Source organism: Vidua chalybeata, chromosome 10, assembly GCF_026979565.1.
Source record: "Vidua chalybeata isolate OUT-0048 chromosome 10, bVidCha1 merged haplotype, whole genome shotgun sequence".
NCBI classification, from domain to species: Eukaryota; Metazoa; Chordata; class Aves; order Passeriformes; family Viduidae; genus Vidua; species Vidua chalybeata.
Genome location: NC_071539.1, coordinates 4,315,568 through 4,342,390, shown reverse-complemented (window position 1 = coordinate 4,342,390; position 26,823 = coordinate 4,315,568). Strand labels below are relative to the sequence as shown.

At 48.5% G+C, this 26,823-nt stretch overlaps 2 protein-coding genes and 2 long non-coding RNA genes across 5 annotated transcripts in view; 2 read left to right on the top strand and 2 right to left on the bottom strand.

Moving 5' to 3' along the window:
* The window catches only part of SLC7A14 (solute carrier family 7 member 14), a 29,191-nt gene extending 16,997 nt beyond the window's left edge, over positions 1-12,194 (top strand). For both annotated transcript variants that reach the window (XM_053952007.1, XM_053952008.1), the window contains exons 3-9: positions 1,306-1,542; positions 2,309-2,526; positions 4,422-4,568; positions 5,450-5,658; positions 6,179-7,056; positions 8,250-8,595; positions 11,889-12,194. In XM_053952007.1, the coding sequence (XP_053807982.1) occupies positions 1,306-1,542; positions 2,309-2,526; positions 4,422-4,568; positions 5,450-5,658; positions 6,179-7,056; positions 8,250-8,572 (2,012 nt within the window). In that variant the 3' untranslated portion in view covers positions 8,573-8,595; positions 11,889-12,194. The remainder of the gene's footprint in view (positions 1-1,305; positions 1,543-2,308; positions 2,527-4,421; positions 4,569-5,449; positions 5,659-6,178; positions 7,057-8,249; positions 8,596-11,888) is intronic.
* A 307-nt stretch (positions 12,195-12,501) lies between these two features.
* Positions 12,502-13,821, bottom strand: LOC128793058 (uncharacterized). The gene is made up of 2 exons (XR_008432650.1): positions 13,578-13,821; positions 12,502-13,354 (listed from the first exon to the last, which is right to left on the bottom strand). It is a non-coding gene; the product is annotated as an uncharacterized LOC128793058 (long non-coding RNA).
* Positions 13,822-13,958: 137 nt separating this feature from the next.
* LOC128793247 (uncharacterized) lies at positions 13,959-15,002 on the top strand. Its single transcript, XR_008432705.1, has 2 exons — positions 13,959-14,400; positions 14,693-15,002. It is a non-coding gene; the product is annotated as an uncharacterized LOC128793247 (long non-coding RNA).
* Positions 14,819-25,208, bottom strand: CLDN11 (claudin 11). The gene is made up of 3 exons (XM_053952371.1): positions 24,804-25,208; positions 21,901-22,065; positions 14,819-16,007 (listed from the first exon to the last, which is right to left on the bottom strand). The coding sequence occupies exons 1-3, from the start codon at positions 25,027-25,029 to the stop codon at positions 15,775-15,777; spliced, it is 624 nt and encodes a 207-aa protein (XP_053808346.1). The 5' UTR covers positions 25,030-25,208; the 3' UTR covers positions 14,819-15,774.
* Between the last annotated feature and the right edge of the window lie 1,615 nt (positions 25,209-26,823).

The window sequence follows — 26,823 nt, the reverse complement described above, 5'->3', positions numbered from 1 at the left end:
CTGTGAACGCTGTACCTTTGCCGAGTACATGCATTTTTCAGCAGCTTTGAATAATGACTGTCGGTAGGGCTGGATGGATGATGGAAACCTCTCGTGGCTCCTGTTGGGCTGCTTCACAGAAATCAAGTTTTGAAGAGTCCCATTGCAAAGCAACCCACATTCAAGTTAAGCAGTGAATGGAATATAAAAATCCTCCAAAAGCAAGAAAACAAGCACCACCAAATTCAGCTTAAGAGATTCAATAACTCTGTGTTTGTACAGTGTAAAAGCAGCACTTAAGGAAGAGCAGCCGCCTCACAACAGTTTTATAAATTATTCATTCCCCTCTCTATACTAAACTGATTGCAAATTTGAAGCAATTATTATCTTCTAAATGGAGAATATTGGTTGATAGAGAGCTCAGTAATTACTGTATGTTTACTCAATGGTAGTAACAGCCTTAACCAATTCACCCATATGAACTTTATTGGGGTCTTTGGGGCAGGGGCTTAATCAGTGTTAAACATGCAGGACCCTTCCAGCACTTGTCCTGAATAATATTTGGGGAATTTGAGACTAAGTACATCCATTAATTAAAAAAAAAAAAAAAAAAAAACCAACGGTTGTTTTAATACATCAATGTGTCAGGGTCAGGTTTTTATTGAAAATTATCCTGACATAGTAAGCGCACAAGGAGTTCAAAAAGTATTGAAGTCTGATGAATCCTCCTCCCAAACACTTACAGTTAAATACTTCTTTTTGCTTTTCTTTTCTTCTTCAGCACAGTTAGTTTTGCAAATATTCTTTAGAAGACTTAAATATAATATTTTTTAAGTGTTAAAATAAGTTATGTTCTCTATGTAAGGCGTCTTCAAACTCCTCTTGCCTGGGTATGAACAAAAGCAGGGATGATCAGGACAGTGCTCATGCCTGGATTTGCAGAGCAATAATGCAGGATGAGTGTTTGGAGATTGGAAGTTTGGGACAGAGAAAGGCATAGCCTTCTGTGAGCCCTCCTGTGGCATCTTCCTCTGGGATGAGACTGTGCAGCACTGGTCCAGGATCCCACGCAAACGTCTGGCTGGTTTCAACTGTGTCTTCTCAAAAAGAAAAACCCATCACAACTTGATTTTAGTGGAAATATTTCTGTTTTTTAAGCCAAGAAACAGGGGAAGGAGGGTCACCGTGCAATGTCTCTGTGTTCCTGACATTGACTGCAGTCCTGACACCTCCTAGCACCTCTGGGAAGGTGGCACCAAGGCAGTTTTACTTTTTCCGCTTCCCCAACCTCTTTTTCCTTACACCTGTTCCTCTTTTTCCAAACAGGCGTTTGCTACGCTGAGTTCGGCGTGCGGGTCCCCAAGACCACGGGCTCTGCCTACACCTACAGCTACGTGACCGTGGGGGAGTTCGTGGCGTTCTTCATCGGCTGGAACCTCATCCTGGAGTACCTGATCGGGACGGCCGCGGGCGCCAGCGCCCTCAGCAGCATGTTTGACTCGCTGGCCAACCACACCATCAGCCGCTGGATGATCAACAGCGTCGGCACGCTCAACGGCCTGGGTGCGTCCCGCTGCGCAGAGATACCGCCATTAATTCAGGCCTGAAAAAGTAATTGGGAGCTCGTCAGGAGTCAGACATGGATATTAGGCTTCATTCATTATTTACTGCCTGTCTGGCTCTGGTATTTTGCCTCAGCAGCCTGGAGCACAGGCAGGGTTGGAGGGGATGGGATACGGGATATTTCGAGCCCCTTTGGGACGAGCTGGCATTTAGAATACGTGTGCAGAAATAGTCGAATGTCAGAGGGTAGGGGCAGCACAGAAACACTTCACCCAGTGCAAACACTCTGCTTGGTCCTCTTGAGGCACACACAGAATTTTGTTAGAGAACACAAGCTGGTGTCTGCTGTACTGCCAGGGACTGGGGGCTGTATGTGGTGGTCCTGTATGAGCAGCAGCTCCAGCAACAGTCCATGAATCCTACCAGTAAGCAAACCAGCCAGCTGTCCTGTACCTATGTCATGAAAAGTTCATGGCTGAATGGTTTTTAATGAGTACTTGGCAGATACATGTTATGCAAATTGGGACACAGTCACTGGTTTGCTGCTCTCCCAAAAGTCCGAACAATGTCTTGAGACATCAAGATTTATCACCTTAATTAAACAACTTTAGCTAGTGAAGACACGGGCCTCTGGAGACCACTTTTGCAATGAGACCAAAGAGTCCTGCAAAACTTCAAGGTCTGAAAAGTGTTTAAAACTCCCCCACAACAGTTCCTGGGTATTCTGTGGATGGAGAGAGTAGCACATGTCTTTTCTCTCACCTAGGGAAAGGAGAGGAGTCGTACCCTGACCTTCTTGCTCTGGTCATTGCTGTCATTGTCACCATCATTGTGGCCATGGGGGTGAAGAACTCGGTGGGACTCAACAACGTGCTCAATGTCATTAACTTGGCAGTTTGGGTCTTCATCATGATTGCTGGTCTGTTCTACATCAAAAGTGACAACTGGGCTGAAGGGCAATTCCTGCCGTTCGGATGGCCAGGGGTAAGTCCTGGGAGCACGGAGGGACACGCAGCACCTAAGTGCTGCCACACACTCAGCCTTGCTCATGGTTTACACACCCCAGTTCTGCTGCACCCTCCAGATCCCAGCCCCGCTAAATCCACCTGTGCTTTGGCCAGGGACCTCCAAATCCCAGGAGTGCAGGCACAGATCCAGACCTGCTGTTTCCACCAAACCCAAAGACTACGGCAATGCTTTATCTCCTAACTCCTCTTAGCATAAGCCCAGAACTTTTCCAAAATGTCCTTTTGCAGAGCCAAACTCCACATGAAAGTATCCCCAAGGAAATGCCACTAATTGCCAGGCAATGGAGCAAAATGCTGTGGCTATCTGAGACGGGGTGCTCCAGAGAGCTGGATCAGCCTCTGCGGAGTGGGGAGATACTTTTGTTGGCTGGTTTTCAACAACAATGTTCTCAAGCATTTGTTTTGAGCACTTCATAATGCCACCTGCCAGTACTTATTTTATGGATGTTCCCTCAAAGCTTACTGAGATTTTGGACATATTTGGCTTTTTTAGCTTGCTTGCACTGGTTTTTATCCAAGGATGAACAGAGACTGAAAATATCTCAGCTGGCCTAAACCCAAGATAATTTCTCAGATTTACACTGCTCAACTCCACTGGGGTTTTGTGCAGAAAAATAAGCAAGAAAGTAAAGTAAACCATGAATCTTGGTTATTGAAAGGGTCCCAAACTGCCATACAGTGCCTGCACCTTCCTCCAGTAAATCAATGCCTCTTTGCCAGAGAACAACAGTGAGGAGAAGAGCTCTGAGGCTCGGTTGAGAGCAGAGGCCATATTTATCTCTGGGTTGTGCTTGGATTGTTATACCATACAATAGGAGTGAAAATGAGAAAATAGAGAATATCCGTTTTGCTCCAATTCAATGCACCAAATATCTCTTGCCAAAACAAACAAACTAAAGAAAAGGTAGTTTTAAAAGATAGATGCATACCCAAAACACAAAAAACTCAATAGGGTGGTCTCATCCTTTTCAGCTGGTTCATTGTCTCACAAGTTGTTTGTAAAAGTAAATCCACCACCAAGCACAAGTGTGAGATCCCCAACAGCTTAGGGCATATTTAAAAAGGATAATTACAGACAGTCCCTGAAAAAGGTGAGTTTTACAGTGTGCAGTACCCACTAGACAGCTGAGATGACAGAAGTGTGATGGACAGGTGGTACCCAGCAAGCTGCAAGGGTTTCACAGCTTCAGATCTGCCAGGCAGCCTTCACCCTGCTCCAGTGTTCCTTTCCTATAAATGTCCTCGTTAATATTGTATATTTTTAAAAATCACATAAAAAAAAAAATAACCAAACAGTACAAATAATTCCTCATCCAAGTGCTCCAATGTGTGCTCCTAACCTGTCTGCAGCTTCCAAGCAAAACAGAGGTTGTTTGGGAAGCGGCTCACATCTGACGGCTGCTGCTCTCTCCTGCTTCCTCTGTGAGCGGATCTTGCTGCCACATGAGACATCTTACTAAGGCAGAACATGTAAACATGTTCCAGATCCCTACTCATAAAAATGGATTTGGTGTGGAGGATTGTTAAAGCAAACCTTAAACTGGTTGATTGTCTCCTCTGACACTGGCAGGATCTCCCAGCGTATTCGGGCACTGCAGGTTTGTGGGGTGAGCTGCAGATGCCTCCATGGCTCAGGGCACAGGTTGAAATCTTTTCCTCAGATCAGATTGGTGGGTTTGGGGTGCTCCCAGGGTCAGTCTCCAGAGCTACATGTACACCCCCTGACCTTTGGCCACTCATCCTTTAGCTCAGACAGGGCACAACAGCGCTGCTCCATTTTTGCTCAGCTCCCTCTCCCTGGCTGGGTGCCGGCCTCCCTCCTGGCACCCAGATGTTTGATCCTCCCCACAGGTACTCAAGGGGGCTGCAACCTGTTTCTATGCCTTCATTGGCTTCGACATCATTGCTACCACGGGAGAAGAGGCGAAGAACCCCAACACCTCCATCCCCTACGCCATCACAGCCTCGCTCGTCACGTGCCTGACAGCTTATGTGTCTGTAAGTAGTCCCTACACAGGTGTGAATGTACATAAATATGTATGTATGCATATAAATATATATATATGTACCATGTGAGTCCTTCTGGGCACCTGCACAGTGCCTGCCAAGGCTCCTCTCCATTTGTCCCCAGGCTCCTTTCACCTGACAAGACCCCTCTGCCAGCTGCAGGGACGTGGTGGCAGGCAGTTTTTTTTCTCATCCCCATCCAAAGATATTTTTGCACCCAGGAGAGAAGCAAAGAAGAAGGAGCAGCAGCACTGCAGCATCCTTTCTTTGTGTTTCTGGGAAAAGCAGCACTGCCTCTGCTGGAGATATGGGAAAGGATCCAAGTGAGGGGAAGGATAGGCAGGGATGGCTGTGTGAGATTGCACTGCTCAGCACCCCAATAAAAGCATGCCTGTGCTCAGAAATTTTCCTTGCAAAAGAGCAAAAATTAGTTATGAAGAAAAAAAACACTGTTCTGATAATTTCAAAGAAACTCACCTACTACTTCTCCTGCATGGGAGTGGGCCTCTCATGAAAACAAATTCTTTGACTCAAATAGGGCAAGAGTGTTGCTCCAAGCAATGCAATCTGGATTTGAGGCCTGCCCCAGCATTATTTCCCACACAGGAATGCAGCCAAAGTGAGTGTTACTAACCCTGCCAGTCCCACCAGCCTCACCAGTCCCACTTGACTCCAGCATCACCCCTGAAGCAAGGTTCAAGCATCCCCTTCTTGCCTTTGGGTAGCAGAGACTAAGACCCCACAGTTTTCTGGATTAACAAAGTGCAAACAGACCTAACTCCAGCATTTTACATCCCCTCCACCCCGAGAATCCCCAGCAGCCTCCAGTGCTGATGCTGACACCCCTGTCCTGCTCCTCTCGCCTTGCCCAGGTGAGCATGATCCTCACACTGATGGTGCCCTACGATGCCATCGACACTGAGTCCCCACTGATGGAAATGTTCGTGGTCCACGGCTTCTACGCAGCCAAATTCATCGTTGCCATCGGGTCCGTGGCCGGCCTCACTGTCAGCTTGCTGGGCTCCCTCTTCCCAATGCCCAGAGTCATTTATGCCATGGCTGGTGATGGGCTGCTCTTCAGGTCAGTCATACCCATGCTGGCATTTATTTTTGGCCTCCGGCGATCTGAGGGGAAATTGTGCTGGGGGGTTTGGGGGAACCAACACCCCAACAATATTGTCACTGCAGGGAGCAACGGGCATGCACAGACACAGTGGGTGCAGAATGGAGCATTTTCCTGAGGGGAAAATATCAGGGGCAGCCTACCCTACAGTTTCTCATTTGGTGCTGTTACCTAGAGAGTCTGATTATGTGGGGATGAGTGTTTAATTCAAGAGCTACTTACAAAGGAGAGCAGTTTATATGGATAAAATCTGGGTACTTATTTGCAAGTGTCCAAGTTCTCCTTGCAGAGCTGGTCACACCCAGATCTAACTCCAAATTCAACTTCAGCAGTGTTGCCGGTCCCCACATGGAATCAAAGTTCCAAAAAGCAACGAGACCTGAAGGGATCCCTGCGACTCTCCCCTGCAACCAGGGAAGGGTTATTGCAACAGGGAACCTCTGTGATTTTAACTTTCTGTGATTGTTCTGCACTCCAGGTTTTTGTCCCATGTCAGTTCTTACACGGAAACCCCTGTCGTGGCTTGTATCGTGTCCGGGTTCCTGGCAGCTCTGCTCTCCTTGCTGGTCAGCCTGAGGGACCTGATTGAGATGATGTCCATTGGCACCCTGCTCGCCTACACGCTGGTGTCCGTCTGTGTCCTGCTCCTCCGGTACCAACCCGAGAGCGACATCGACGGCTTCGTCAAATTCCTCTCCGAGGAGCACACCAAGAAGAAGGAGGGCATCCTGGCCGACTGTGAGAAGGAAGCTTGCTCTCCTGGGAGCGAAGGAGAGGAGTTCTCTGGCCCACCGACCAACACGTGCGGGGCAAAAAATCTGCCGTCGCTAGGAGATAACGAGATGCTAATTGGGAAATCCGATAAATCCGCCTACAACGTGAATCACCCCAATTACGGCACCGTCGACATGACCTCGGGGATAGAGGCAGATGAGTCTGAGAACATCTATCTCATCAAGCTGAAGAAGCTGATCGGCCCTCGGTACTACACGATGCGGATCCACCTCGGTCTGCCGGGTAAAATGGATCGCCCGACGGCGGCCACCGGCCACACAGTCACCACCTGTGTGCTCCTGCTCTTTGTCCTGATGTTCATCTTCTGCTCCTTCATCATTTTTGGGTCAGACTACATCTCTGAGCAGAGCTGGTGGGCCGTCCTCCTGGTCGTGCTGATGATCCTGCTCATTGCTGTGCTGGTGTTTGTGATCTTGCAGCAGCCAGAAAACCCCAAGAAGCTGCCCTACATGGCCCCGTGTCTGCCCTTTGTCCCTGCCTTCGCCATGCTGGTGAATATCTATCTCATGCTGAAGCTCTCCACAGTCACGTGGATCCGATTTGCCGTCTGGTGTTTTGTGGGTGAGTCCCAGGTTCATTTATTTTCATTTTTTCACTGACACTCTTTTGGAAGGGTGTTGATAATAACAACTTCCCTAATTAGAGTGCATAGGCTGATGCCTGGGAAATACCCAGTCCTTCTCATCTGCCCCTTGCCATCCTGAAGTTTTTAGAAATCCCATTTTATCCAGCCCCTGAACCACAGCTAAATGGAAAATTACACCTCCAGAAAACATCAGTTTCATGGAAGAGAATGACTTCATGAAAAGGTGATTATTTTGACAGCTTTTTTGATGTGAAGTAGGCGGGTTCTGCAAATTGCCTCACAGGCAGGTTTTGTACAGAAATCAGCCTGATTTCTTGCTCTGTCACCCACTTGAGTTTTTCAGCAGCCCACACTAGTATTTCAGCACTGCTTTTCCAAAGTCCAGAGCTGCCCAATCCTAGAAGCCCTGGGAAAGTCAGATCTGTAGACTGTATGTCCTTTTAGCTCAAGTTCTTAACTTCTGGGTAGGGACATCTTGGGATTCACAGACTCTGTTGTGGATCCTTTTTTCCCAAATTTAGTATTTCTGACACATAAGCAGGAGTCCAGCATATCCATAGTGCTTTACTTTGCAAGCCACTTAGTCCACAAACCCATGAGAAAAAAGCAGATCTCATAGCTCCTCCAAGCTGAGCCATTGGGCAGGAGCTGTCATCTGCATTTTTGGGCTGGAGAAGATATAGTTGGTGCTTTTTTGGCTCTTGAAGTCAATACTCTGCAAACCCAGAGAAATCCCTTCTACCTGGAAGAAAAGATGACTCCAAAGCATCAACTTAATCTGCTGTGATTAAGCACTTTCCTCTGTGGGTACAAATACCTCTTGAGCTGCCAGCAATGGCAACGAGTCAATTAAACCACTGCATTAGGTGTGATGAGCTCCACCAGCCCATCCATGGCTGTTGGGGATGGGACATCCCATTGGTTTTTCTGGCAGAGATATGTGGTCCTGATTTAATCTCATGTCAGTCCCCCATGGCTAGTCCATGGCATGTGGAGTCTGGATTTCTCTGTGCAGATGTCTGGGGTAGGTTAATATGACCCACCGGAAATCAGATCTCTGGATATACTTGCTGCCAGTGAAAGCATTTGTGCATGAAGGTGAAATCAGGTAGGGCTAGCGGGCTAGTGAGTAGCTGGGGTCCAACCCTCTCCCTTTTGCCCACCCCAGGCCTGCTCATCTACTTTGGCTATGGGATGTGGAACAGCACGCTGGAGATCAGCGCCCGGGAGGAGGCCCTGCACCAGAGCACCTACCAGCGCTACGACGTGGACGTCGACCCCTTCTCCGTGGACGACGGCTTCTCCTTCGCCCCTGAGGGTGAGAGCTACCCGGCCTGGGGTCCTTCTGAGGACAAGAGCTTCTCGTACCAGCACATGGCAGGCGCCAAGGAAAGCCATCGGACAAGTAGCAGGTCGAAAAGCAAAGGCCGGCACAAACCACCGTCGGATGCTCTGATTGCCAACGACGAGTTGGACTACTCGCCCGAGTAGGGGGACGGGGCCACACCGCCCAGGTGATGAGGAAGGGTCCCCGTGGCTCCCCCGTCCTGCCCCATCCTCCCCGGGTCCTCCACCACCGCCCTGCTCACCTCCAGTACTGGGGACACGCTGTGTGATTGCCGTTGACCCCAAACCAAAACCACCCGTGGCCCGTCCCAGCTCCACCAGTCGGGTGTCACGCTGGTGAATGCTGGCTTATCCCCCAGCAGTGGCTGATCTCCCAGCACGAGCTGCACCAGTGCGGGCAGCGGAGTGGGAGATGTGCCAAACCAGGAGGGTGTTGAGAGGTGGAAGGAGCCACATGAGGGGACAAGTCAAATTGTCCCTGGGGAATGTCCACCCAATGGCCGCAGCAGTGGGATGCCACTCTAAAATTTTTGGCACTTTCTTGGCATGTGTGTTCTTTTCCTTTGAACCACCTAGAAATGATAGCTGAGCCAGAGGCACGGAGAGGTGGGTAGGTACAAAATGGAGATGGACACACTGTTCCCTGGGAGTAGCTCAGAGATGCATAGCTGGTTCCATCACACAGTGTTTCCATGGCCCGTTCTGGTGCGCGGCACAGAGCAGTGCTTCCCCCACGTCCATCCCCACTCCCCAAACCCCAATACTGTTATTCAAAATTAGTCCATGTCTCAGTCGAATCTTTAAGTCCCAGCGCGGCCCAACACCCCAAATCTGTGGCTGGGAGCCTGATCCCATTCCTGGTCATGGTGAGGGCTGTGACTCACTCTTAGCTCAAGCCTCTTTGTACAAATGGTCAATGAGGACCACACATTCCTCTGAGCATCACCAGTCTGAGGTTGGGCACTGCTTCCACCAACTTGCGTCTTTTACAAAAATGACTGTGCTGTCATTCCCTCACCTTGCTGGGCACCTTCCAGTGCTCACTCTGCCCTCAGTGCTCCAGACACCAATCCATGCCCTCACAAAATAGCAGCAGCCGTGGATCAGCCACGTCTTGGCGGGGCTGGGCCATGGGTAGCAAGCGGAGAGGACTTGGCGGCTGAAATCTGACTCCCTGCTGCCGTCTGCACCTTGTACAATATTCTCTGTTTTTGACCTTGGCTTGGTGGGTGCTGTATGAAAAACACTGAAATGCTGCTCATTCCGTAAGTGTCTGTATTTGAGTCTGAAACCAAACAGAGCTGGTGGCTCGCGGGCAGAGGTGGTCAGCAGGTGGATGTTAAACCCCCTGAACATGGCCATGGCCCCCAGAAGTGCCATCAGACTCCCTGCTGCCAGTGTCCCCACAGAATCATCAGTCAACAGTGACGGGGTTTGGTCAGTGATTATCAGCAAGTCCAGTTGTGGAGCCCATCATGCTTCATGTAAAACACTGTGGTGGAGGAACATTTTTTCAATAAACAGTTCCAAAACCCATCAGACAGCAACTCCCATCCTCCCCCCAGCTGCTGAAGGCTGCAGATGGATCCATCCCAGGGGCTCCAGTGCAGCCCAGACCAACCCCAAGTACCATGGGCTGCTGCTGGCATCCCAGGGGACAATTTAACATCAACAGGGGTAGGATTTCCAATATGGAAATATCCTCGTGGATATTGAGAATCATTAATGCTTTGGTACACTGGATGAGGCTCAGGCTCCCAAAACACCTGCCTGGCACCATCTGTGGGCAAGTAGGTGCAAAGGGTGCCTGGACCTGTGCCCATCCCCATCACTCCTGCAAAAGGGTGCCTGGGGCTGCAAAAGTATCCCTCCAGCTCCTGTCCAAAACAGTGGCAAACTACAGTCATTTTCCCAGTGGAGAAGAGCATCCAGTTCTGCAGATCTTAACCTGGAGTGCTCCGGGCAAGCCAAGGGAAGTTTGGCCTCTGCAGCAGCTTCAGGGTGAGGATTTGGCTAAAGGACCTGTAAGCTTTGCTGTGGCATTGACTCCTGCTGCCCGCCCCTACCACGTTTCTACAAGGAGAAACCCTGAGTGTGTCCCACTGAAAAGCTGTTGCAATGTGCACCGCTCACGGGCCAGCTCAGGAAACCTCTGGGGCAGCACTGAGCTCCTCTTGCGACAGTCACCGCCCACGCTTGTCTGCTCTCGTCCTTGATGCCTTAGAAGTACCCAGGAGAGATGGCACCTCGCAGGTCTGGCTGTTTGTTTTCAGGGAGAAAGGTTGATGCTACTTTCCTACCAGCCCTTGTACTATACCGTATCCAAGGTAGTCATTTTCGTCCTGCTTCCACACGGTATTTGGGCATCTGCCGAGCCACAGACTCATGCCCAAGCACCCTGTTGAGTCAAAGCCTGTTCTTCTTGCAGCCTTAATCTCTTGCTACGGATCAGTTACCCGTACCAGTGTCTGTCGTCACGTCCGCTCTAGTCACGCCGTATAATTTGACAAGGGCTTGACCCCTTGCTCTTTGGTGTCTGTAGGAACTTCTCCATTGGATCTGAGCAGCCTTTTGGCTGCCCCCATTCCCAGTCACCCGTCCTCCTTCCCCTTCCTGGGGAAGTGCTGGGGCAAGATGGCTGTGTCCTGTCCTGGGACCACCAGGGAACAGCATTTGATGCCATGGCATTGTCAGATGCAGATGGGCTGCTGTCAGCCCTCGCTGTGCTGGGGGTGGGAGCTGTACCACATCCCACCCAACAGGTGTTTAAGGAGAAGGTGACCAAGCCACAGGTCTTGAGGGTTTGCCAGTGGCCATGGGCTGGTTTACAGGATCCCTGCTCCCTGTTCTGGGTGGCAGTTCCTGGGAGATGTGTGGGTTCAGCCTCTGGGAACTCACGTGCTGTCTCTTGTAGCAGCAGTGGGCTCTTCAGTGGGCACGAGCAAAGGCTGAGAAGGCAAAATGTCCAGGTGTGTCCATCACCTCTGGGCACAGCTGGCCAGGGGGCTGGGAAGAGGTGCAAGTGCTTGATTGGCTGTAACCCCAACTCCAGCCTTTCCCCTGGGTGCCCTGAGGGAGGTTCTCACATCCCTGGGCCATCGGGAGGACATGGCAGAGCGGGACCATCCTGCTCCCACCTCTGGTGAGAGGCACAAAGCCCCTCCGTGCCTGCCTGCCCTCCACGGGGCACATGCCCTGAGGGGCCAGATGCATGGTACAGATGGAGCATAAATACCTCAAACCTTCCAGGCCGACTCTGTAAGATCTCAGCCCCTCCACAAATTCACTCCACACGGTCATGACCCCTTGGTCCGATGCCCAGCACTCCGGCATCCTCCACATGGCAGCGAAATCACACCCCAACAACATGGGATGTTGTAAATCCAGCTTGTAAATGACCCTCACTTCGTTTTGTTCAGTCTTTCTGATGTATATCTTGCTTTTTTTTTTTTTTTTGCAGGTGGTACTTTCTGGTGTAATAATTCTCTGCAGTTCTGATATGAAGTTGGTGTATTTGTTAAAAGCAGTTTGTTCTATCCATTTTTTTTTGTGGTTTTCAGAAGCCCATTGGTGCATTTTACAATGGGGTCTTGTAGTGTGTCATGAGAAAGAAAAAATATGCAGATATGTTATGGAGTGATTTTTATTTTCAAATGACTGTGTTGTTGACAACTATACATATAATACATATATATAATCAAGATACTAAGAAAAAAAATCTAAATTTACCAAAATCTGTATATTTTAATAAATGCATAAAGCTTTATTGTGTGCCTTTACATTTAAAAATCGAAGAGGAACTAAGGGATTTGTAAAGAAAGCCAGAGATAAATGTGTCTCAGAATTAGTTTCCATAGTAATGTAAATCTTTTAAATGAAAGACTAAACCAAAAAGTAATAATAAAAAAAAATTCCCATGCAAATTTTGTTAAGCCAATCAGTACCTGAAGTTCTGATATTTTTTCAGTGCTAAATTGAAGCTAGAAATTAACAAAATCTTACTTTAAGTGATTCAAAAATTCCATTTTAGAAGATCCATTTCAGCGGGCTGACTTTGTTGTTTACTTGTAGTGTTGTGAGAGAAAATGGTTATCTGTTTACACAATAAAAAAAAAAAAAAAAAAAGGAAAAACCTAAAGCTAATGACCACAGGTTGACAATTGCAGTGCAAAGGCCTGGGGTGCACCGATGTCTTCCCAGCTGCTGGCACTCACCTTTCCTTGGGGGAGCTGGGGTGTCACAGCACTGTCCCCTCCCTGCGTGGGCAGCGGGGCTGTGGGGAGGCAGACACAGCTGCCTGTCCCCTTTGGGGTGCTCAGAGCCACCAGTGTGGCCCCAAAGGGCCCTTCCTGCTTAACTGGGGAGTGGGGAGCCTGCCAGGTGCTCTCCCCTTCGTGGGGATGGGATGAAGAGCTCCAGCTGATCCTGGTGGAGTTGGGGAGAGCTCTGCTGGGCATCAGGGACCTCCACACTGGGGTGACCACCATGGCTCACAGCCACCACTCCACACTTGGTGTTAGGAATGGTGTGGAGCAGTTTTTTGATTCAGGAGAATTATATTTGATCCTATTTTGAGGCTTTGGGTCAGCAAATGAGCACTAAAATCCTTCATGAGTCAACAGTGCTGTGGCTAATCCAGACCAAGAGAGCCCCACATGGAAACAGAGTGTTTTGGGCAGGCACAAAGCAGGTGTTTCAGCTTTGATCCTTTAAAAACTAGAAGAGTTTAATGTTCTTTGTGCTTCCTCAGATCCCTTCCCCTGTGTGGTGCCAGCACTCACATTCTTGGCCCCATCTCCTCACACCCCACGGTTGCAGATGTGCATTTTCCCTGCAGCTGCTGCGGGGTTGCTTTGCTTTGTTTGGTTTTTAATTCTCTTCCCTGAAATAAAACTTCTTCCTTCCTCTGAGCAGCACTCCCAGGGCCTTTTAAGAGTTGGATTTGGGGTCGGATGCTGGTAACCTGTGTCTGTGGGCAGAGCACACAGAGCCCCAGCACCTCTCCCTGCCAAGGGTCCCCAGCACCAGGTGCATGAGGATCGTGGAATGGATGAGACTGGAAGGGGCCGGCTGCATCCTAACGGGGTGGGCAGAAAAAAAATCCCCTAAGCGCTGCCTGGCAGGGCTCGTTCCCAATCAGGTCACGCACCTCCCGCAGCACCAAAACCCTCCCGGGCCATCCGACACAGGTGTTCCTGTGCTTTTGCCTCCCAGTTTGCTCCAGGGCTGTTTGCCGGCAGCATTCCATCGGATTTGTGCTCCGAGGTGTCGCACGCCGCAGTCGGTCCCGGGGTTAAGAGGGTAAACCCGCGGGCACAATCCACAATCCCCGGGCAGCCTGCACAAGCTGGCACGTCTGTGCCCCCCTCCGCCCGGGGCACCCGCCCATCAATGGCAGCACTGACAGCGTCCTCGGGCTGTACAACAACGGCCTGTGCCCTGCCTGTGATGTCATGGGCACAAGTGTCCTGCCACCGCCCTGGGGACATTGCACAGCGCTGCACAGCTCGCACAACAGAGCCGCGTTCAAGGCTGCTCGGTGTGACAGGCAGATGGTCGGGCTGCTGCCCATCCCTGGGCCAGGCAGGCAGAGGCTCCTCGTGGAGCGCAGCCAGCCTCTCTCTGGCTCCTTTTAAATGCTCCAGCTTCCCACGTGGAGGGGGGGAGGTGGGAGCTGCAGCACCCTTGCCTGTGGCTGTGTCACTCAGTTTGGTTTCTCCAGGTGAAGCAGACCAAGGACAGTCCGGAATGCACGAGCTTGACTTACAGCCTTGTTTTCCCATTAGTCATCATCCCAAAAAACTTCTCCTCCTCCTGCTGCCTCTCCACTGGGGCTCTCCTCTTGCCCATGTCTGAGCAGCAGCTATTCCTCTTTTCCTTCTCTTGGCTTACACAAGTTGTTTGAACTGAGTTAACATCTCTGGGAACAGATGGGATTTTGTATCAGTGTAATTAAATTGCTACAGCCTCTGGTAAGGGCAGAGCTAGATCTTGATCTTACACAGTTTTGATCAGAGCAATGACCCCAGATCAGATTCCTACTTCAGTTGAGAGCACTTTCAGCAACATGAGGTCTCACCTTCATGGTGCCTGGGGTCATCTCCACCACTTCAGGGGCTTTCTAATTCTTCCCAATATAAAGAAACCCACTAGTGGGCACAACTGGTACAAGCTGCTACTGGGAACATTGAAAGGATAAGATAACGGACAGTCCCATGCAGGAAGATTACTCATATTTAAAATATTCTTCATTTAATGCCACAGCAGAGCAGTTTTTCATCCTGAACTGCTATAAAAAAAGAAAATCTTCAAAATCATTGGGAATCCCTGTCATGGAAAAACTGGCTATGGAAACACACAGGAAGGAAGGAAAAGAAAAGTAGCCAGGGGTTGCAGGTACTCTGTTATTTATTGTACAGTATTTCACTGAAAGTACAAAGGCATCATCAGTACTCACCAGAATTGTATTGTAACAGGTACATTATACTGCTTGTTAAGATGTGCTGCTTTAACGAGGCAAGACAGAACACAAACTTAGAGGAAGAAAGAAAGGAGTTTAAAAAAAATGTAAAAATACATTTTTTAGTAACTGATCTGTACAAAAGAAAAGAAAGAAAAATAAACTGAACCAGAGGGCAGGGATTAGAGCCCCCAAAGTCATTTATAACTATTTAAAAAGGCACTGTTATCTACCATGTCATTAGGTCCTTTGGGTTCGGTTTCCTTCATACTGATGACTGTGGGGGTAGGGGAAACACTGTTACTAAAAAGATCAGACTCATACAAAAGTATTTACAGAGAAAGGCAGAAAAATCCCCTCCTCTTGTTCCAAAAGAGAAACATTTGCCCGGTGGGAGAGGACAGCCTTTCTCCCTATCCTCTCTCCCCAGCCGTGCCAGACCCGTGACCTTGAGTGGGAGAAATCAAACAGTGAGGATGGGGGAGAAGCTGTCAGAGTCCTCCTAACAATGGGAAAGTGTCTCTCTCATTTTTGTTTTATTGCTTTAAACTCTCCTATAATCAGGGGAGCTAGAAGATAAACTAAAATCCCTAAACCCCACACCACAACCCCAGACCATCCTGGCTGCAAGAAGACGGGGCAGGTGGTCGGGACAAAACGGTGAGGACCAAGAGGTAGGGCTGGCTGGAGCTGTCTTTCTAGAGAAAGGGGCGGGGGGGGGAAGAGATGGGGAGAATAATGCTTCAAACTACCAGACATTTGTGCTGCTTTTCTAAATCTCTCCCTGGGAGCCTGACAGCCGCGCGTGTCAGCAGAAGCAAACCCAGGGCGCACGAACCCACCAGCCAAAGCATCGGACGGCAGCCGTGGGGCGCCCCCGGGGCGTCTACACGTGAGCGCTCTTGGCGTGGGTGGGCGAGCTGGATCCCGAGCCGTAGTAGAAGCGGTTCTCGCCGAAGGTCTGCGCGTCTCCCGAGCAGCACACGATGACGCAGCCGCCGAAGAGGCAGAGGGCAGAGCCGATCCAGCCCGTGTAGAGCGAGTAGCCGAAGCTCATGATGGTGGTCTCGCGGTGGGCGCACACCGGGAACCAGATGGTCGCCACGACGCCGCACATGGCTGGGGACGGGGGGACAGCGTTAGGGATCTGAACTGGAGGGAGTGACAGCAGTGTCACACGCATCTGCGGACAGAGAGGAAACCCATCCCTCCTCCCTTCCAGTGCCACCCCAGAAGAAGTGGAATCAGTGCTGGGTCCAGGAGATCTCCAAGCTGGAGGCAACATGGGAGCCTCAGGAGTGAGAGATGGAGAGAGAACAGCCATCTCTCAGGCACCAAGAAGGAGGAAAAACAACAGCTGCCTAACACAATATATTTATTAGAAGGGAAACAGATTTGTTCCCTCAAAATATCTTCAAGAGGGAAAAATGAGAGTCATCCCTGAAACTGATGTTCTGGAGAACTGCAGAATTAGGAATAGATTAGATATGAAGAGGGCATGAAAACCATATGGATCAGTGAGAGAATAAAATCTGTGGACCAGTGTGAAGTGGTCTAAATCTCTATTTCTACATGGACTCACATGCTGTGTCCTCAGCCCATGTCCCTTCTCATCACTGCAGAGGCTCTACTGAGTGGTCACATAAACTTCACCAAAATCTCCCAGCACTCTAACACAGAGTAGGGTTTATGAAATACAAGCAGAAAATGAGCAGGGACAAAATAAGCAGCAGTTAGGCATTGCTGGAGTTTTTTCATGGAAAAGGAAATGTCTTTCAGCTCTGGAAAACAGAATCTACTTCCCTGTGGAAAATTCCTATCAAGCGTTGGAGACAAATCCAGCAAGGCTCTCCAGATATTTACTGAATTGAATAAAAATGGGACCTGAAGAGTCTGCAGAAGAGAAAACGGGATCCTACCTAGGGACTACACTGGGTCAAAAAATGACTGCAGGCTTCACATTTTACTTGATATTCCATAGGGGGATTTTGCACAAAAAGAAGGCAGCTGCAGTGGTGCTGTGAGGTGACATGTGAGGGAGACAGTCCCCACAGAGTCCCCACATGCACCGAGGGCAACGGGAGTTGATGGTGTTAATCACCTCCCAGGAGCAGGTCCTAAAACAATACTTCTTGATGGCCTGTACATCTGAGAAGAATTAATCTGTCAATATTTACTTGCCTCCGGGACAAGCTGTGCAGGACTCCATCCTTGTGGCTATCAGAGAATCAGAGCAAAACAATAACAGGACCGTGGCAGCGTTACAGATTTCCACCGACCGTGTTAAAAGGTAGTGGAGGCAGTGTCAGAAAGTTAAGGTTGCAAGAGGGAAAAAGAAAGGGGTGAGAGTAAAAATAAAATTGTTTAGTTAAAGCAGAGAACAAACCGTAGCTCCTGGCCGGTACAGCAAAAAACCCATCCCCAAAGCTGCAGTTATTGTGAGAGAAAATATTTTCTTATGGAAAAGAGAAGAACATTTGAAGGATGCTCATAAAGCCAGAAATAATTCTGGGCCTCCTCAAAGGAAGGGCCCCGCAGCTTTGGAAGGAATTTTGGAGAAGGCAGGGAGGGGAGAAGAGCATTTCTCCTGTGTGTGGAGTGGTCCTGCAAACAGCTCGTGAACCTCCAACGCTTTAAAACAAAAATGTATCAGTTGGGAATCCACAAAGCATTCTAATGGGTTCTGCGAACAAAACTGCTTTGTTGTCCAAAAAAACACAATCATCTTTTCTTTCTCTGTCAGCAGTAAATATATATATATATATTTGTCTATAGACTATAAGAGCCTTATCTCTCCAGACCCTCCCCCACAAGACAGGACCGAAGAAAACACTTGCACTGGGGTGAGAAGAGCTCTCAGGGATGCTCACACAACGGCTTCTCTTGTGCATGTGGCACCACTACATGTAAAACACCTTATTTTAATGCTGCCAATGCCAGAAAGCTGTGAAACACAAGCCAAGGACTTTGCATGGGTTCACTCGACCTCTCTGTCCTCGGAGGCCGCCAGCTGCCGTCAGTCACCAGTGACCCTGCTGCTGAGCAAGAGGAATGCCCTGGAACAGGACTGGGCTTCATGGCCCTGCATAGATTAGGTTGGGCTGTAAATCCTCCGAGGGGATGGGAAAAGGACAGTCAGCAATTGCAATGTCTCTCTGTGGGCTTGAATTTTATTCTGGTTTTACCACAGGGAAAGGCTGAGAAAAAAAGGTGATTTGACAAGAAACCAAAGAGATTTGACAAGAAACCTTTTCCAAAGAGATTGGAAAAGGAGTTTTAGGGCAAGTTTCAAGTTCTAAAATGGCTGCCTCCGTGGAAAAGAAGTGTACATAGAAGTTGTTATCCCTTCTCTTGTGCTAATGTCAGGACATCCTTTGCCTCTCTCTAAACAAGAAATCTTCAGACAGTAGAGCTGCTGTAGCCAATATAGTCTAGCAGAAAAATAAAAGAAGGTCTGCAAAGAGAAGGAATATTTTCTATTAGAGCAACCAATTTAGTTGGGAAAACAAGCCTGTTTTGGGGCACATGTGTGGAAATCCTGCCTGCTTTTTGCAGCTGGAGTAGGCAATCTTGTAAAAGCCACTGCCTCTACCTAAAAAACTCTCTCAGCACTGCATGGCATGAATGTCCTTTCTCCATCAGATTGCTGTGAATCCACAGGGATACATCCCAGCTCCCAGTGTTTCCAAGTCTTTTTTAACTGTGGATTTGCACTAGCTCAGTCTGCTGAGCTGAAACCCTTAATACTCAACATTAGAGATGTGTTGGAGTCAGAAGGACGTGCACAGAGACAAGAAGCACAGAAGGTGCTTTGGGGAGCTGGGAGAGAGGGAACAGGATTGTTCTTACTCAAGGGACAATGAGTCCCTGCCAAATTCCTTAACAGTAAGTTAAAGGCTTTTTGCAGAAGAAAGAATACTTTTCTTTCACATCTAAATTTAACTATTCCAAATTGCTGACTCAAAGTCACATGGACTTCTCTTTCAAAGCATTTAGTTGAATAAAATAGATACCATATTTTTTTTCTGCATTTAAGGCAATCTTTTTATCTTAATAACTATGGTTTTACAAGTAAACCTCACGCAGTCTTCAGGAAAACTCATTAACATCCTTTATTTAGTACCCAATGGCTTATTTTGTAGTAGCAATTCCCACTAACATATATTTAATCTATTTTCCAGTGTCTGAGTCCTTCTCCTGCATTGGGAAAATGCCCCCTTGGTTACCAGCAAGGGGTCCTCCAAATTAGTATCAACAACATGGGCTGGGCCAGGGTTTTTCCACCAACACCAAAGTGTGAAAATGTTTTCATACCAGCTCAGAGCAAACCTCTGCTGACGGTTGTTTTCAGCCATAAATCAATTCTCTTGGTCAGATAGGATCAAACAAAGCCATAAACACATCAGCAGCAGAATAGCAGGGCGTGCACACAGGTTGCACTCCAGCAGCCTGTGATTATCAGTGGACAGAAAAATCAATGGAATATCTGAGCCCATTGTTTTCCTGGCAACTTTTCAGCTTTTTATATATATTTTCTTTTCTTTTTGGCTCCGTGCTGTGTTTCAATCCCTGTTTTCCCTTATACCAAATTTCAGTGACAAACTGCCATCCCTTCCCTGAGCAGCAAGTAAAGTTTTCTTTGGGGCCAGCTTCCCTGTTTGCAACCCCACTCCCTATTTCTGCTGCATTAGGGAGTGTTTTGGGGGCCATTTTCTTTTAACCAGAGCTCTGGATGTTGCTCTCCCCTAAGAGGAAAAGTCTGGAGCCTGTGAGGTTGTGGAAACCATGAGTGAGAGTTCAGTGGCTGGAGGGTGAATAAAAACAGTACAGGGCATGTTACGTCTAGAATATAATGGATTTTAACTGAGTGTTGTATCTTTCAGAGCCTGATTCACGCTTGTTAAATGCTCTGGAATGGTGACACCTCATCTTGCAGCTAACAGACCATTAATCAGCTTAAATAATGTCAAAGTCCTAAACTCTGTACATTATTCTTCTTCCAAAGGGACTGTCTTGCTGATGAGCCTGGAAAAAAAATGGGCTTTGTAAATATAAATGTGGGTTGGTCTCCTCTTTCCTTTTTTCAAAAAAAGCAACCTAGGAGCAAAAAAAGCTTATTTATTCTTCATTTCTGATCTGACAAAAAGAGCGTTATTGTAACTGTGACTAAAACATTGTGACCAGGCTGCTGATCCCAGCCCAGATCATTCAGGGCATCAGCAACACCAGTAAATCATTCACCTGTAGGTGCTTCAGAGCTCACAGGGGTGAAAATCAATAAGGTGTGGTCCAAATCTGACCCAAAGATCATTTGTCTGCCAATGTCTCAATGACACAAATGTGACAGATGTGATCTCTCAGGCTTCCTTTCCTCACAGGATCTACCTAGTTGGAAAGCCGTGTTCTGAGGCAGAGGGGAACGTGGTTTGTGCAGCACCACAGCTCTCCATCATCCCCTCACACCTGCTCTCCTCCCTGGTGTCCCACTGCAGCATGACTGGGGTGGGATAGTGGCACACCAGACACCAAACCCTGGTGGGACACTGCAGCACAAAGGATTTCACTTGTTCTAATACTGTGGTACCCAACAGTGTCACTGCAATTTGTCATCTGTGAGCTGGTCCTGTCATCCTCTTGCCCTTTGGGATTTTTAGGGACAGTCCTCCTGCCTTCACACCTGCAGCCATGCAAGGAGGGCTGATCTGCAGCATAGCTCCCCTTGAGTGGAACCAAAATCTTGTGGCTTTTGTGGTAAAGTGCAGCTCTGCTGGGCCTCCCCATCCTGGGCAGGGCAGAGCAGACTCCTCCACCACTAAACTTTCAGTCACAGGGAGAAAACCTCCACCTTTTCTTTCACTTCTCCAAGCCCAAATACGTGACTCAAGGTTCCAGGGCAGGGATGAAGATCACATTCCAACATAGCTGTTCATGATTGGGATGTCCTAGACTGGCCCTTTAAACCTGATGTTAGGACTTCCAGCTGTGCTCTTAAACTCCTCAGGCCCCTTGGACTCAATCCCTCAGATTTGGGCTGTATGGACTTGTGCTAACCACAAGGTGATGGAGGAGGCACGACTTGCATGGAAGTAGCATCCAGAGGACAGCCCTTCCAAGTGGGCAGCTATGTTCAGTGCCCACTTGAACAAAAAGAAGAAGAAGACGGGCATGATGTCAGTGCTGGCTGCCAGCGAGCAGCAGAGCCACACAAAGAGGTCACTTTGCCTCTCCCCTCCTCCTCTGCCACAGACGGGTGACAACAAGGCCCCACAGGCTGTTGCTGAGATGACGAGGCCTCAAGAACATGCAGGTGTTGCATGGGGGACAATGAGCTCCACAGTCTGTGCTGCTCAAAACAATCTCCTCCACAAGCACCGAGGACGGGAAGAAATTCCCAGGGGAGCTTGGAGGCCAAGGGCGAGGCTGGCTAGAGGGGGTTGGGAGGCACAGAGGACATGCCAGTCCTCTTCCCGTGCCAGTGCCATCCCTCTGCCCATGTCTGTGCCACCTCCATGTCCTTCCCTTGTGGCTGCCACAGGACCAGCCCCACTCATTAAGGGCTTCCCTTCCCACATGCCTCAGCTTACTTGGCCTGCATGTCCAGGGAAAACTTGGAGGCTCTGCCTTCCCTATAAGTAGCTTGGAAGTTTAGATCCTTTCCCAAAAACCACTTCCACAGTGAATCAGCGCGATCCATGCCTGCAGGCACTGCCCATGTGCGATGGCCTTCCAAGACAAGCCGTGCCTGAGAACTCCACAAGGCAAAGACAGAGGGATTCACAGCCCTCCCTCTAACCCTGCTTCATCCCTGCCTCCTGTCCTCGTCCTCCCACTCCTGTCCGTGCCTTTTGTCCACCCAAAAGTGGACAAAAGTATAAATTGACTGCAGCAATGCTGGAGAGCTCCAGGGCTGGCCCAGCCTGCACAAACCCTCCAGGAGAACACGGCCAGCCAGCCTGCAGCGTCCGGGAGCGGGGGACGGGCTGCAGCCCCCCAGCTGCGGCAGGTGCCTTACCCAGGAGGATGATGAGGATCCCTCCCAGCTGGGAGCGCCGGTACTTGGCTGCCCCGGGCTCGTGGCCCATCCGGATGCAGGGCAGGACCGTTATCAGCAGGAAGATGGCGGGAAGGCCCAGCACGGAGGCGGCGATCATCAGCGCTCGACATGCTTGGACGTACCCTGTGGGCAAGGCAAGGGAGGAGGATTTTATTATTTGGCACAAGAAAAGGAGACTTTGGAGAAAAGCTCCTGTTTGGTTAGAGCCCGAGGCATGCACGGAGTAGGGGAAATGGGTTCATCCCTGTGTAAACATTCAATCTTCACCAGGCATGGGGCAGAGAGGCTGCAGTGCAGTGGGGAGTGCATGGATACGGGATGTGCAGGCTCACGGTTTCCCAACAAACAAACAACGCTGCCCGGAAAACACAAGCTCTTCCCAGAGAGACACTAGAAATCATGGAGCTGGAAAATACGGGAAGGGAAAGTAGGAAAAATTTTCTCTAGGAAGGAGTCTCCCTGTATCTTTTCATAGTGAGAGCTTGATCAAAGAACAAGATTTTTAAATCTTCGAAATTAAATACCAGTAATTTAAAGCCTCAAAGATTCTCCCATCATTCAGAGGGCTGAATAGTTGTAGACCCACTGGTGACACTGCAGGTCCATGGGATGCTGCCAGCAGCTGCCCCGAGGCAATGAGCACTGTTGACCTGGGAGGAGGAGGAGGAGGAGGAGGGACACTTATCACCCACACCCACACCTCAGCACTGCACCCCAGGAGCTCAGCCTGGCTCTGGGGTCTCAGAGGAGATCCATGGCTTGAGCTGAGTACTGGCATGGCCCTTCCTTAGGGAGAAGATTTTGCAGAGCTGCTGGAGCTGCTGTGACCAAGGGCCAGATTATTCCTCTGGATCCCTATGGACATCACAGGATCCCCCGGCACTTCCTCAGCTCCCATTCCTCTCTTACCTGTCCCTGTGCACAAGGCAACAGGAAACAACAGGGACCAGGGGCTGTGGGGGTGCTGGGCAGGAGCATGATATTTCTGCCACTCTGGGAGGGTCTATGTATCACAAGATATGATTAAAAAATATATATTAAATGTATATCTAAATTTTATAATAGATATTTTATATGTAATGTATATATACTATATAAAAATTACATATAAGTAAATTATACCAGGTCATTATTAGCATGCAAAAGGAAAAGGACAAATGTCAGATTTGCCCCAGTGCCTAGTGACTTCCCCCAGTTTTCAGGACAGTCTCAGCACAGTGAGTGTGCTGGCTCTCTGTCCCTTCTTATTAACAAAAAGAAGCTGTCGGATGCAGGCATGGAATTTCAAGATGCTTCAACCAACACCAGCAAAGAGGGGCCTTGAGCACACCCCGCTGACACACAGGTACAACACCAGGAATGAGGATTTTACTGTTTCTGGAAATGCTGACACTGCGTGTATTGAATATTTGCTTGATTTTTTCAAGAGGAAACTTAAAAAAATTGTTACCTTAGGAGTTCAGGGCATAAAAGCAGACCCTAAGCAAAGGAGATGGCTGTAGCCTGTGTGGATTCTGTGCAACCCATTCCAAGTAAATGAGAATAAAAACAATTCATTTTAAAGACTTGACTCAGACAAAGAAAGGCTCTAAATATATTTCAGCTATTGGGCACACCAGGGTAAATTTCCCTCCCATGCCAAGCTGTTGGTATCAAACAGGCTACATGCAGAAACATCTTGGTTTGTGATTTGCTTCTGCTTGAGGGAAGCTTTGCTCTCTGCTACTGCAAGACCCATTCACTTATTTATTAAGTTGCATTCTCTGATGTTCCTTTGGGGCAAAACCTTCCTCTGTCTTCTCTGCTGAATCAGATTTAACAGCAGCAGGCAAACTTAGTAAAATAAAAGTAAGCTCACACAGAGAAAGGGAGAATAAGAGACTCAACATTGCTGAGGGCTGTGTGCCACAGACCAAGCTCTGTAACAGAGAGAAATTCAGGAATTATCTTTTTAACCTCTTGCAAAATTATCTTCATGACAATGTAAACCAGTAAATAAGGAAACATGAAAGAAAATGACAATGAATGGTCATTTCTGCCCTGTCAGCTTTGAGAGGGGCACCTTTGACATGGAAGAGGAGTTGCAGTCTAAAACACAGCAGAATGAAGTGCTACAGAGTGAACAGTGGTTGAAACTGGCAAGCTCACAAACTAAACTTACAGGGAACAGACCTCACAAGACTTTGGCAGGTTTAATTAGTCCAAAAGATGTATTAATGCTGACTAAACACCTTGCTTAATTTTTGCCTTTCAGTAAACTAGATGAAAGTTACTATACCATTAAAAAATGTCAACTTAAATGTAGTTACATCAGTTTGCTGTGTAAAAGTCCTGTCTTGCCTCAGAATCTGTGGGAAGCACAAGACCACCAACACTAATGATGATCTTCTGAAAGATTAAAAGCCATAGCAGCATTAATAATAGATGCTGAAAGATTCATTATGCTCCAAATCACTTTAAGGAATCAAACCTTAACATTTGTAATAGTTCACCATCCCCTTGAAATGCTCTATTACACCTCGGGGTGCTCTGTACGTCTTGCAGTGCAATCCAGAGACAAGAGGTGAAAGGAGCAGTGAGATTTTACTAAGAGCGATGATTAAACATTAACTGGATTTTAGCAGCCACAGAAAACATGAGACCTGGGTGTGATTAAAACCAGGTGTAAATCAATGAGAATCACGTTAAGAGCTTCACGTTAAGAATCATTCAACTTCTTTAGTGCATTCAATGGACCATCTCCTGTGCTGATGAAGCTGAAGGAGCTTCACCATCACCTCCTGCAGCAGCAGCACCTGCGCTGCTCTGGGCAAGGCTTCAGCCCTCACTCGGGTGGGAAGGGGAGGATGGGACACACTCACCCGGCAGTATGAGGATGTCCACGAGGGGCTTGCAGTGATAGAGACCTGTTGCCATGACACAGTCTGCCCACAGCCCCTTGGATCCCAGCTCGTCCATTTTCCTGCAGGTGGTAATGGTGTAGCCGCAAGTCACCACCCAGTCGTTGGTGGCCGTGGCCACAACCACCCCGATCCACCCTACAAAGCTGCAGACAAATCCAGCCAGGTGCAGGCAGGTGGCCACCATCTCCGTCCTTTGGTGGGGACAGCTGGACAGGACAGTGCCCACGGGGGTCAGCGGAGCCGCCCGGAGAGGTCCCGGCTGCAGGAGCGGCGGGGATGGGGATGGGCAGGAGCAGGTCCCTGATCAGGCTGTGCTGCAAACACTCGGCTGCCTCTGCCCAGCTCCCTCCCTGGGAGGGGTCAGAGCTGCCTCCAGCCCCACAGCGCATGGGAGGAGCAAGGGGGGAGCCCCAACTTCTGCCAGAGCATCCGGAGCGTCCGAGGGGAAGGAGGGTGTGCAGAGGAGGAGATGCACGGTCGCACCCAACTGTGCTTGGAAAACAAGCCGGAGGGGTTTATTCAAATGCAAGCAAGCAGTCTGACTATTCGAAATTTAGCATAGAGGGAGAAAAATTAAGGCAGCGTTTGCCAGCTGAACTTTAATAGTCGCGCTGGTATGTCCTCATGGAAAGGTAAGGGGAGGAATGTGGTGGACAGAGTTACTCAAGAGGTGGAATTGATCTCGTCATCAAAGCCATCAGCACGGCTGCTGTAAAGGGACAAAATCAGTCTTGGGTCTTTCCTGATGTTTCCAGTAATTGTAAAAATATAAAAGACCCACCACTGCTTTCTCTGCTGTGCCTGGGCTTTCAGAAGCATTAACTAACACTGACTGAGTCTTAAATACGTGTTTAACAGCACCACAGTCCCTCTTTTGAATCCTCAAATTAAAATGAGCAGCTTTTAACTCAGACTTTCAGTCCGAGTAAATTTACTGTATGAATTTTAGTACATTTGATAAAACAGGAGCAGCCCGTTTCAAAACGGCAGAGGCGGAGAAACTCCACATGTTCCCGTTCTGCATCGGGAGAAACAGGCAGGCAGGACATTTTCCTAGCTTCGCTCTGGATTTTCACAGCACATATGTATGTTCTCGCGTGCCAGCACTTCCCTGAGGATATGTCATGGCCGTGTGCCCTCCTCCAGCGGTTTTGGGAAGGGAAGGTTTGAACGAGGCGGATGCCGCATGCCTGGAGAGACCACTAGTGGAGAGCTGTCTGCGGTGCACGGGCAGGGAACGGGGACAAGAAAGTGACACAACAATGAATTTCATTCACTCCTAGAGCTGTCAGTGAGAAAGAAATACGGGAAACGCCACTCCGAGTTTAAAGCGCTAGGAATTAAATATATCCTGCTCCTCATCCAAGGTTGTTTTTGCCGTTCTTTTAACAACTAAGAAGAAAAACACGAACAAGAACATCCTAACTATCATTTGTCACCTGCTCCTTAGATCCAAAATTCAAGGACATGAGGTCACAGCTTTCTGTCAAAGCTTTATCTGAACACTGGAGCACTACCAATATGGTCGAGAATTCTTTTTCAAGAGAAGCTTTTTAATAAATATAAATTTAATAGTTGTTTTCACATTTGTTTTATATTGTTGGTTGCTTCTTGGGTTTTTTTTCTACACCTGGTTTATGGTATTTCTGTGAAGCCAAACTGCCAGCTGGCCTTCCATGAAATTTCCTGATGTGATTCCACCTTCCTGCATGGCCTATCCTTCTACTGCACACACCTCAGGTGGAGTGTGCTGTTGCTGATAACCAAACACAAATTTATGTTGTCAAGGGGTCAGTTCTAGATGGATTTAATCTTCCCCTAAAAAATATTCCTTCTAATTTATTATTCGGGAGATAAACCTGTCACCTCTTGGGTGAAAGTGGTGTTGTTCCACTTCTTGGAGTGAGCAATTGGACAGACCATGTGTCACCTCCTGAATTCAAAAGGAGATGAGAGATTTCACCCCAAAGCTGAAGTT